This window comes from Ciconia boyciana, chromosome 1 (assembly GCF_034638445.1).
Source record: "Ciconia boyciana chromosome 1, ASM3463844v1, whole genome shotgun sequence".
Taxonomy (NCBI): domain Eukaryota; kingdom Metazoa; phylum Chordata; class Aves; order Ciconiiformes; family Ciconiidae; genus Ciconia; species Ciconia boyciana.
Genome location: NC_132934.1, coordinates 485970 through 498741, shown reverse-complemented (window position 1 = coordinate 498741; position 12772 = coordinate 485970). Strand labels below are relative to the sequence as shown.

General features: G+C 48.5%; 1 protein-coding gene across 5 annotated transcripts in view; it reads right to left on the bottom strand.

The window, feature by feature from the left end:
* Window positions 1–12772, bottom strand: part of SHANK3 (SH3 and multiple ankyrin repeat domains 3) — a 372580-nt gene that overhangs the window by 284090 nt on the left and 75718 nt on the right. For all 5 annotated transcript variants that reach the window (XM_072856101.1, XM_072856081.1, XM_072856107.1 and 2 more), the window contains exons 8-9: window positions 12315–12431; window positions 10926–11003 (exon numbers count right to left, since the gene is read on the bottom strand). In XM_072856101.1, coding sequence (XP_072712202.1) covers window positions 10926–11003; window positions 12315–12431 — 195 coding nt within the window. The remainder of the gene's footprint in view (window positions 1–10925; window positions 11004–12314; window positions 12432–12772) is intronic.

Below are 12772 nucleotides of genomic sequence, written 5' to 3'. Positions count from 1 at the left end.
AACATCAAAGCGTAAATCTTTAAGGAGGACCATTCAAAGTGTTACAAGGCCCAATTATACGTGTGACGGATGCAAAAGAGGTTTAGAAAGGTCAAGGTACAAAATGGGATACAAGCAAGGTGTGCAAAGAACAGCGGGGCCGCAGGATAGCGCTTTACAATGCGCCCTCAGCAAGAGCCGACCGAGCGCACCAGCAGGGCAGGAAAGCTTTAGTACCACAAACGCCAGAGGGTTTGCTGTCTTTTCGCTTGAGCTTGTTACTCCACAATTGGCTGCAATCATGCAGCAAATATCACCAAATCAGCAGATCAGTTGGGCCTCATAAAACTGACACACCGTATTTGGGGCATTATCTGCCTTTGTGCCTGGTTCTGCAATCAATTTATGAATTGTCTTTACTTTTCAACAAAGCACCAGAGATCTGCAGACCACGAGCTGAGTCACACTGCCAAAAACCTGCTTGGAGCAATCTCAGGCGTTAGTGGTGAACTCTGATCATCCGTGACAGTTCTCAGATGCCTGGAGAAGAAGGGAGGTTACAACCAGCTGTAAATGTGCAGCGCAAGGAGAGGAACGTTGCACTACACACCAGGCAACTTAATTTTATTGTCCAGAAAAACGCTGGGCAAAGCAGATAGTTTGTAAACAGAGATGACTGACAACAGCAATTTGTAAAGAGCAAAGCAAATTTAAGTGATCCAAGTTACTTCTAGGAGAGGGTAGCAGGCCAGGCTTTGTGAAGAGAAAGGAGCTGAAGATATACAGCTGTCTTCTGCAAAAATTTTGACAGCCTTATGTAACATTCTCAGAAACAACAGAAATTAAATCTAGCTGAAACTCCTGCCAAGTGATGAAAAACTGATCAGAAAACTAATGTGTGACTAACTGTCAGACTAAAAATGTGTGCTAAATGGATGTCACAGGACCCTATCCCAGGTTCAGTAATATTCAATTTTTTCATTAGCAACCTGGATGATAGAGTGCAGAATATGCTTATTAAGTACCTAGATGAGACCAAGCTGGAAGGAGACGCAAAGTTATTAGGGGATTAGAACTGAAATGATTTTTGGAAACTGAAGAAATAGGTGGGGGGAAGATTTAGTCAATAGAGACAAACATAATGACAGTTTACGTACAGGGATTACAGAAGATGGAGCCAGCCTCTTCTCAGAGGTGTACACAGAACAAGAGTCAACGGGCACAAGGTGCAATGAGGGAAATTTTGTCTGGGCATAATGCAAAGGCTCTTTACCAGGAGAATGGCAGGGTATGGGAACAGGCCCCAAGGGGGGAGTGCTCCAGGCATGGGGGCTTTCCAAACCTGGCCCGGAAAGGCCCTGAGCACCCTCAGCAGCCGTGGGGCTGGCTCATCTGAGCAGGAGAGCTGGAGGAGAGACATCCCCGGATCTCCCCGGTCCGGATGGCTCAGTGAGTCTGCGACACCAGGCACAAACGCAAGCTAGGAGACAGCAGGCAGCAGTCCTGCTGAAGAAGATCTGAGGACTGCAGGATCACAAGCTGCAAATGAGTCAACAAAGTCACGCTGTGGCAGAAAAGGGAAAACATACCAGGATTTACAATTAGCAGCCTCACCTCTAACACGTGTGAGGTAACCCCTCTGCTCTGTGCAGAACAGGTTGGGTTTCAGCTGGAGAAGGCTACTTTTAGGAACAGAGTTAAATAAAAGATATGGGAAGAATCCAGAATAAATCAATAGTAATGATTGGATTATGCTTTCAAGGTCTCTGCAGGAAAGCCTGTGTGCTCTGGGATATTCAGCCCAGAGAACAGAAGATAGGGAAGGGGTGACTGACGGTAAAAACAGAAAGAAGGCAGCTGCAGTGAGGACAAAAATAATCTATTCTCAATAACCATGGAAAAGCAATGGGCTTAAAATTCAATAAGAAAGATTCAGGTTAGATGTCAGAAAACGCTTTCTGAGACTGCAGACAGCTCTAAGTGCAGGAGCAGACCACCTCGGGAGGCCGCAGCCAGCGCCCAGCACAGGGGGCTGACGAGCAGCTTCGGCAAACACCAGTCATAACACTTTCAGACAGAGCTGGTCCTGGGGCGGGGGGGCAGAAGAGCCCAAAAAATGACCTCTCAGGGTCCTTCTCAGTCCTAGCTTTCTATTGCCTTCTCCAACAGGGCGGCTGGCTCTGAACGGGGGGAGTGCAGGAAAGGTTGTCTACCCTCATCTTGGGGAGGTGTTCAGTGTGGTCTCCTGTAGCATCCTCATTGCAAAATGGGACAGGGATGGTTTGGGCAGGTGGACAACAAGGTAGGTGGAAAGCTGGCTGGATCACCAGGCTCAAAGGGTGGTGATGGGCCATACGGAGTCCAGCTGGTGGCTGGTTATGAGCCCATTCCTCAGGGATGGACATGGAGCCGGTCCCTTTTGGTACCTTCATTGACCACCGGGACGATGGAGGGAGATCCCTGTCACCAGCCTTGGGAGCAGCTGACAGGCGGGAGGGCAGGGCTGCTCGACAGTGGGACCTCCCCAGGCTGGAGAAAAGGGCCGACAGGGACTGGCGGGGCTCGGCCGTGACAAGCGCCAAGTGCGGCAGGCCAGGACGGGGCGGCTGGCTTCCCTGAAAAGGCCTGGGGGATCCCGGGGCCCCTCAGGCATGGTGCTGGCAGCACCCTTGGGCAATGGAGGCCAAGCACCTCCTGGGCGGTGATGGCCCAAGGGCAAGCAGCGGGGTGAGGACAGGGATTGTTGCCCTCCGCTCAGCGCTGGCGAGACCTGTCGGGATACTGGGGCCAGGCTGGGCTCACCAGCACAGGAGGGACATTGCAGTAGTGTGGTGGGTCCCATGGGGGCCTCGGGACGGTTGGGGCTGGAGCACGGGAGGTCAGGGGAGAGGCTGAGCATGGGGTTTGCTCAGCCTGGAGAGGAGAAGGCGAAGGGGAGACCCTACTGCTGCATGGCAGGGTGGGGAGAGAAGATGGAGCCAGGCTCCTCTTGGAGGTACCGTGACAGGACAAGAGGCACAAGCTGCAGCCAGGGACGTCCTCCCTCCGTGGCAGGAAAAGCCCTTCACTGGAGGGAGGTCGGACACCGATCAGGGTCCTGAGAGGCCGTGGGGTCTCTGGCCTTGGAGACACTCAGCACTTGCCCAGCCACAGCCCTGAGCAGCCTGTGCTGGTGGGCGCTGTTTCCCACAGGGCTGGCGCTGGACACCTCAGCTGCCCCTCCACACCTCTCCAGTTCTGCAGTTTTATGATGCTATTAATTTTCCATGTGAAAATATCATAGCTACCTTATCCCCCCATGAGCTAGGAAAGAAATCAAGCTGCGATAGACACACACGTCCTGCTCTGCAATGCGTTCGAGGGATGAATTGCACCCATGCCCAGAGCGGGACCTCAGCTCCCCACGCAAGATGCTGCTGCCTGTCCCTGTGACGCTGCCCAGTGGCACCGTGGGCATCTCTACCTGCCAGCACATCCCCTGCCCTACATCCGACCATCACCAACCCCAAGCACCACCTCGGCTCTGCAGGGAGGCAACCTCCCTACATGTACACCCGATTCGAGCAATTATTTCCTTATGTCAAGCCAAATGTTTGTCTGAAGTGCTCATAGTCAAGTTAAAGGCTCTGACATGTGCTTGAGTTTCAGGGCCAAGGTCAGTCTTCCAGTTACAGATGCTAGCACAAGTGACTGAGTGCACCACAGGCAGAGCAGCTGTACATCAACAAAGCCTGTACTAATCATAAGAAGAAACTTTGTTTACTTACAGCATGATTACCTACCAAAAAAAAACCCCAAACCCCAGAAACACCAAAAAAACCCACCCACAAAAACTCACTTAGAAGAATTTAGCCTGAGCGGGGGAGGGAGGAGGGAGGGACAGGGGAGGGAAGAACAAATAAATCTGTACAAAATTGACATTTACTGATCATTAAGAAACTTGTCTGCACTTCTAAAACTTACATCAGGCATGTTTGGGATGAGCTAACACAAGTGACCCCATAGCTCCATTGGCAGACAAGTTCAACAGGAAAGAAATCACAATCTATGTTTAGTTTCAGCTTGATACCAGAGTCACCTGCTCACATACATACACAAACCTTTAGATGAAGAAAATTATAAGGTGTTTTTTTTTTTTTTTTTCAAATAAATAACACTGAATTATTATCTCTTGATAATTAAAACTTCCAGTGCTGAGTTCACATTGATAGGTCCTCATAGCCACCTTTATTGGCTGTAAAAGCTACATTTACGACAAGCTCACACATTTATAATAATTTTCCTGTGTATACCTTGGTATATGGTAAATGGTCCAAAGCAGAATGGAAATCAAATAGAGACAAATGATTACACCATACACCCAAGCTGTGTTTTACAGGTATGGTTACACCATACAACTAAGCTGTGTTTTACAGGTAATTTTTCTTAGATGACATGATCTTGGTACTATAAGCAGCACTCAGGCACCAACAGCACTGGGGTCTCGGACGGATCAGCCCTGAAGGCCACAGTCTGGACATCAGAAATGTTGCTGAGGAGACAAGGGAAAAGCCACTTTTGACTTTGGCCAAGCAATGTGATTTGTGGAAAACACAGATGAGAAGCCTCCATCCAGAAAAGGCACATCAAAGGTGCAGTAAAGTGTCTTCCATTACTGCTGGGAAAGGAGGATTGGAAGAACACACGCAGAAAAAAAGATGACTGACCAGTGACTGTACAGCCACATAAACGCAGATGTGAACTAGAAACACCCCAATACCCCATTCGTTTCCCTTTGAACTACCACAGCAGCTCAAGCTCATAACCCCTCTCCTTCCAAGACTGAACACAAAAGGTACAACATGCCCGTCATCATTTCAGATCCTCTTCCACCTCAGAGGAAGAAGTCGGTACCTCAGCGGGCTCTGGGAAAGGCAGGTGCACAATAAGTCAGCATGTGGACGAGGCTGCTTGAGAAACTGCAACTTCTCACCCAGCCTGCATGTGCTGCGAATGACACTGAGGCAGTCGCGCCCTTGCTGCAGAGGGGTCCTGAAGTCCCTCCTGCGTACACCAGCTGCAAACTGCCCCACCAAGACCACTTCAGCTCTGAGATGCTGCAGTAAACAGTACCTAGGGAAGGCAGGGGCCAAGCTCCAGGTGTCCACGCCAGAAATATCAAGGGTGGAGATATTCAACAAGTGATTCTGAAGTCACTTGGGCACTGAAAGCACTCCTCTGATTAGGGCTGGAACCTTCACTATAGCAAATTACAGCAAGGTCTGTCATATGACCATCGTGGTTGACCCACAGACGTTCCAGGAACATACAGGGGCAGCGTAAGTAACTTTCTAGACAAGAAAGATCCATCTTGACACTGAGAACACAAAGTTCAGACTCCATGTTAGAGACGTGAGGTTTGGGAAAGAAAACTGGGAAGTTAGCATTGTGAACAAGATAAAACTTGGATACTTCTTAGAAGGAAATTGCTGGCATCTCTAACAGGCCACTGAAGAATACAGTGCAAGGCACGTAGTGACCTGACCATAAGGACCTGGACTTTTCCTACTTTTTACACAGGGGTAAGGGCAACTGAAAAAGCTACTTTTATTAAACAAAAGGTGAAAAAATGAGCCAGAGGTTCAAAGTGCAGGGCTGCCAGCATGTGACACCTGGTTTAATCCCATCAGAGTAATGGGCTCCTGAGAAAGAAAACACTTAAGTGAGTCCTTAAGACATCTGAAAACCAGGGAGGAAAAGGAAAGCAAGACCTGATGCACTGGCAGAGACTAGCCAGGTGATAAGAAACCAAAGGACTTAACCCAGCTAAGGCAGGGTCTTACCCCCAGCTCACACCAATCACACGGAGCAGCTGGGTCTGATGGGGAAACAGATGCACAGGCAGCAGAAACAAACTGTTCGGTACAGCTACTGAACAGCAGCATTTTAGGATTCTCCTGCTGTTTACAGGGAAATCTCTATGCGGAGGAGAGCAGGGTTCCTGCGATGGCAGCAAAATTCCAGCCCCACACAAGGCACACTGCTGAGAGACAGGAGTGGCACAGATGGCCCAACCTCTTTGATACGGAGGTAGGAAAACCAGCAGTTCTCAGAGGACACAGGGAAGTAAGACAGATGGAGCCTTCCATGTCTCATCTTTATCTATACAGAAATTAGGACATTACAGTATGGATGGGTGGACAGCTAGATGGGAAGAAGCTGGGTGGATGGTTGGGCTCAGAGAGTGGTTGTTAACAGGTCATTCTCTACCCGATGGCCAGTGACAGGTGGAGCATCACAGAGGTCAAGTTTGCAGGTAACACCAAACTGGGGAGAATGGTCAATATCGACAAGGGCAGCGCTGCCATCCAGAGGGACCTGCACAGGCTGGAGGAATAGACCAGCAGGACCCCCCTGAAACTGAAGAAGTACAAACACAGAGCCCCATGTCTGGGAAAGAAGCAGCTTTGGCAGCGACACAGACTGGGAAGCAGTTCAGCAGAAAAGGCCCTGGAGGTCTTGGTAGATAGCAAGCTGGATTAGAGACACTGGGACAGTGACTTTTGCAAGAGTAGAGGGTACGCCCTTCCTTCTCACACACTTGTTAATGAAGACCCTGTCAAACCATTTCTCATCAGCTGGATGTCAAACCCCAGTGTGACACAGGAAGGCTGTTTCACATGGCCTGTCTACAACACCAGGTGTGGATCATCATTCTGATGAAGTTCAGCTTGCAAAGGTAAATGATTTCATTTCCAAGTCAAATCATGTGATTTGCATGCTCAGAGAGGGACACGGTCATTCACAGAATTTAAAGGTCTTCTCTTTTGCAATCACTCTGTCAACCTGGCATTAAGGAAAGGGAAAAGAGAAACCCAAAATACTGCAGTTGAACAGCAGCTAGCACTTAATACTTTTGTAAAAACCACAAGAAACTGTAGATAGGCTGACCTGGAGGACCTTGAGCTCTCAATAGTCCCATGCAAGAAAAAGACTGAAGTAGTGACAGTGGGTAACCTTTTCACAAAATAAAAGAGCACCTCTTGAAGAACAAGACTTAGAGACAAGTCTTCACCCTCCTAAGAGACAAAACATTGCCTAACATTGCCATCCTGAACTTAAACTTATGAATACAGGATTTCAGCTCCCTGGGATCCAGCACAAGTCACCAGTGGGAGGGAGGACACCGCTGACTGACTCAGCCACCATTCAGTGTTTGCACAACTGCCTACCTGTGCACCTGTCCACGCGTTCCAGTCTCTGCTGGGTACCTTTCTGTTGTTTAGATAGGATGGTGAGTTCACCACATCAACAACAGGAACTGCTGGTTTTCACAGTCCCAGCTTGCGTGCCTGTCCTTCCCATCGCAGGCTGCGGACCCACGGCATGCTCCAGTGGCCAAAATCCCAAGTCCAGTCAGTGAGAACCACAAGGCACACGGGCGGTTTGAGAGACAACTAGCCCTTTGGCAGCACTTTGTTTCTGATCAATGATACTGCTAAAGCAGCTGGAAGGAAAAAAACAAAAACCACACACACCACACCAAACAAAATCCCCCAAAAAACCCAACTTTCTTTTCATCCAGTGCATTTTGAGTATGCATATCCTACCTGGAAAATGATGTCTCCATCCTTCCGTGAGAATAAGATATTTGGATGAGGCAGGGGAGCTTTGGGAAGGACTGCATCTGCACAGGAGACTCTCTTAGACAATTTATGGATGAAAAGCCAGCTAAGAGCATTGAAGACAGATGTAGGTACAAACATGGCTCAGGAAAACAGAGAGATAGGGATTACCAGAAGCTGGGAAGATACTCTGGGAAAACTCTCACCCTAAACCCACCCTGCTCTTGCACTCCCTCCCTGAAGCCTACTACCAGCCACAAAGAGGTGAGACTGCTCCCGGCACTCCTGCCCCACCACCCAGGCCATGCGCTGCACTCCATGAGTGGGGGTCAGGCCCCTTTGCAGCAGGAGGAACTCGACACAGCGAGAGGTGGCATGCCACCCCAGGCATGCTGTTTGCCTTAGGGAAGATAACCAAGCAGATTACAACTTCTAAACCCTCTAAATTACTCGCTGCTATCTTGAGTCATCTCAGGCCACTGACACCAAGCTATCTGATTAACAGTAGCAATCAAATTCACAGGAGGTATGGGCAGTAACCTGACTAAATAGCCATGCAGAAGCAGAGGTATTTACACGAGCTCCCAGCAGCCACAGAACTGCAGGGTAGCGCACGCTCCCTCGTACAGGCTCGGCCCTCTGCCGTGCTGAAACTCCATCGTAGAAAGGCAGCACCCCATTACCACAGCCACATGAAGACGATATGCGAGAAAGCACCAGACTTGCAGCGGACAGTGACTTAATGACATGCTGAAGTCTCAAGCAAGCAATCCAAGCAGGGAGTTGTAGAGTTTCTCTTTGAAAGCTGGGAACTGAGGGAGCATATCACACTAATAGCAAATTCTGATTTGGATTTGCCAATAAACAAACTGATTGGATTACCAACCACAGTTTTCATTCTCTGGAACAGAAACTTTCAATTAGTCACACTACTTCAAAAAGGAAAAGACAAACACCGTTTTTTCCTCATTAAGACCCACTAGGACTCCGCAGGACACGAGCAAAATCAGAGCAGGAGCCATTTGCCTCCCTCCACCACCTGCTACACCACCCCATGTCCTGCAAACACCCAAAGCAAAAAGATCATCCTTTCTCCATCTCTTGATTCCAAAAGTTCAGCTCATCTCAAAAAGGAGTCAGCAGTTTCCTGCAAGAAGCCCTTCCCTGGAAATAAGTATTTTTACATTAAATCAGAGAGCAGTCAGATGAGACTATCCTCAATCCCCAGAGCAAAGCTCCCCTTGCTACATCAAGGCCTTGCATGACCCACCTCCCAAGGCAGGAGATAACATGGAGCAGACAGAGGAAGATCTGAGCTAAGGTGGATTCACAGAGAACAGGGCTGCCCACCAAGGGCTGAGCTCAGGCATCCTTCAGCATTTGCTGTGGTTAGCAAGGTCACACCAGTCACTGGGAGCAAAGCTGCGGTGGCAGTCATGCTCATGCGCATGAGCACTGAGCCAGAGTCAGTCACCCCACGTTCCCTGGGCCATTGTGGAGGAGAGGACAAGCCTCCCTTTCTCTGCAGACAGGTACCCCCACTTCGTCACACAAATGACACTCCCAGTGACAGAGCTCCACCAGCTACGACCAGACAACCATCACTTAATAGGAGAATTAATTGCAGGGTGTAAATCTCAAGTTCCTGCACGTGACAAAATACCAGACCACCTATAAGGATGCTCAATTTGACCTTCAAGGCCCTTTTTCCTCTCAGCATCCAAGCCAACATGTAGCACAGCTTCTAAGGAACATGGTCTCAGCCTTAATAAAGAAATTACTTTTAAACAAGACTAAGCTATGTATTCATTTTCTGAAACTACATAAGCATTTTTAGTTCTTCACACCGTACACACAAGTGATTCATAACTGATTATCTCCGCACGGCTGCCCGATTCCTATATACGATCATGGTAAGTACACACACGAGTTCTGCGTACTCTTTTTAGGACAGTATGCTTAATTTGCATTAAAATATACTTAAAATTTAAATGAAATATCCTCATGCAGAACAGAGCACCACTGCAACAGCTTGTGGCAGGGGGTTCAGGGGGAACCACAGCTGGTTCACCGTGGCTGCCAGTGAGCAGTTGGGTCAGGTCAGAGGGCGCTTCGGCTCTCCGGTGTACTCGCGGCACACACGCTGCACAGGGATTTGGTGCCTTTTCAGTAAAGTTAGTCCCTCGGGACACACGAGGCTCACTAGGCATACCCACTTCTTCTGCATGGGAGGCAACGCTGGTGCAGCGCGACCCAGTGTGGCAGATTCCCAGCGAGTGCAGAGCATCTGCCCAGCAATTCCCTGCCCGCCTCCCCCCCAGGATGTGCTGTCGCTCCAACGGCAGCCGCAGTCGCACACGTGCACTGAGAGCGACTGTGTCTGTAATAAGGCTTCTTTCTCACAGGGGCCACACTTGATGTTCGCAGGGACTGTATGACATCATCGTGGTCACACTTGAGACTCTGTGGCCTAAAGCTGCTATAAACAACATTGAAGGAAAAGTGAGAAAAAGCATTTCTAAAGGGCTAATAATTAGCGAGCTCATCTGCAGCCACCCGAGCTGGTTTATGAGTAAGACGCTGACAGACACTCTCTGCTCTCAAGGGACACCTGAAGATTAGTATTACTGGACATTGAGTCACAACATTTCTGAAAGGTCCTCAGGCAAATGACTGTGCTTCAATAAGAGCACAGACAGAATGGCTATTCCAAGTTCAAAAACTTTAAAAAAGAAGGGCAAAGCAGACCTTGGATGGGAAGAGGCCTCCTGCATCACAAACTACAGCCTCCAGGCAGTCACTTCCCACGATTTGCAAACTTATGGAAGGAGTCACACTGCAAAATGACCAAGTTTCCCTTTTCCACCTATGTTACCCAGCATATTCACTAGAAAGCTATTCCAGAGTTTCACTCCTCTTGTGGCTAGAGATCTTCTGACTTCCAGTTTATTAACAGCAAGTTTAAGTGCATTCATTTCTGTGGCAACGCTGTCCTTTATTTCTAAGGATTCTGCTCCTTCTCTAACATTTACTGCAACATTTGTACAGACAGCAATAAATTCTCCTTTCTACCTCCATTACACATGGACAGACGAGCCAAGCTCTTTCAGTCTCCCACCACAAGATACCACCTTCGCAGCCCTTTCCACATGTACCACGTGTTCTCTTTCCTCCCTCCTGCTCCAGCAATTAAGCCAGTGTCAGAATAGACATCCTGAATCAATGGTTTTGTTCCAGTAAGCTTTACCCCACATGTGCCCAAGGCACGTTGCAGAGGCTGCCCTCATCGGGGGCCACAAGGAGCTCTGCTGGAGGAACGGGGCCCGGAGCTCGCTGCCTCACCTGGAACGCTGTCTGGCTGTTGTAGTTGCGAATCTCTTTGCTTGCACCACGGAAGAGGAGAACCCGAGCGCAGCTCTCCTGTGAAAGCAAGCAAGGGGGAAAGGGGAAGAGACCAATTAGCTCTGTAGACTGGTGACAACGAAGAGGCAAACCACGTGGCTTCATTGCGCTCAGAAAGCCTCCTTTGGCAAAAGCAAGGAAGGATGCTCAACCCCTCCGAACAGGTCCCTCCCAACTCCAAGCTGACCAAGTCCCCCTGCCTGTGTGCAGCTCTGCGGCACTGGCACCATGGCCATGCCCAAATGTCAGCCCAAGAGCACAGATACAGGCACAGTGGCCACCACATGTTCCCAGGTATTGCTATTTCCTAAAGCCTTTTATTGTCCCTGTTTTGAATGCTCTGTGCTTTGAAATTATGTTAATTCAACATGTTTATGAGCCTCTGTACTCTTTAATGCCGCTCTACCCACCCCACCATGGACAGGCACCTGGGTACAAGAGTCCTCAATGTGCAGAACTGACCTACCACCTAACAAGCCACAAATCAGCCTCCATGTACCTCCGTCTATGGCAAAATATAGCAGTGTTCAATTTTTAAAGCATGGACACCTCAGAAACTGAAAATTCCCTTTATAATAAAAAAACACATAATAAAATGTATTAAAAAATCTCTAGGAAGGAACAAAACCTACAGAAGGAATCCTTAGATACTGACCTCCACATCTCAGAAAGAGAACAGTGAGTGTATAAGATCAGAGAGTACTATTCCTCCACCTTCAATTTCCCCTGAACTGTTAGTGACCATACAGAAAATAAAACAGAAATGGTCCTATGTTGCCTGGAAAGTCTTCTTCAAAAATCAGAGATTAGCAGTAAGGATTTAGGGCCATTTGTAAGAAGGACAGGACCCCAGTCCACATACCTTCCCCAGAGCAGAGTGAAAGCCACAGGATGTGCCCAACAAGCCCTGCTTAGGGCACGTACCCACCTCAAATTAAATGTGAGCACATGGGCAAAATTAGCACTCTCCACCCAGGCAAACTGCTCCCTCCCAGCCAGTAATGGGGGCTTGCTGTGAAGTAGGAATAGGAATCAGAGGAAAAATTACAGAACATGTTAGGCAGTAAATCAGCAAAAACATCTTGGGAACAGGAACAGATTAAACCACGGACTCTTCTCTGGCCACCTGACTCTTGAGAAATCCAAAATCAGCCTGGTGCTACAAACAGAAACAGGACAGAGTGTGGATACAATTCAGAAGAACCCTTCTGGGTCTGGGAACAGTAATAGCAATGAGAAGATGCCCCAGCCCATTGTTGTGCTCTCTCTATCTCAGGCAGGCTGGTGCCCCCTCTACACTTTCTCGTGCCCCAAATGACACAGATGTACCTGGTTATAGAGAGCACAAATATGAAGAGCGGTGTTTCCTGAGGCATTCTGTGCAGTCATATCAGCTCCATAGAAGAGAAGATGCTCCAGGTGTTGAACATGGCCATAGCGACATGCCTGCCCAAAATGCAAAACAGAAAAAAGAAATAGAAAATCAGGGAGCAGCAGGAAGATAATAAATCCCATAACATCCTCTGCTGGATTCATCCATGCTAGAAAAGTTGAATCAGGCTAGACCTGTATCCTGAAAAGTCCCATTAACATGCACACAGACCTACTGCTGCTCCTTACAGCAATATACACCTGAATACTTATCGGACAAATTACTTCTAGATCAATTGCAAATTTTGGATCGCCATCATACTGGTACCAGGGCCTCCTCCAGACTGTTTGCTATCTCAGTATAATTATCCGGTGAAAAGAAGCCCTGAAGCACAAGCAGGCAAAGAGGAGGACAA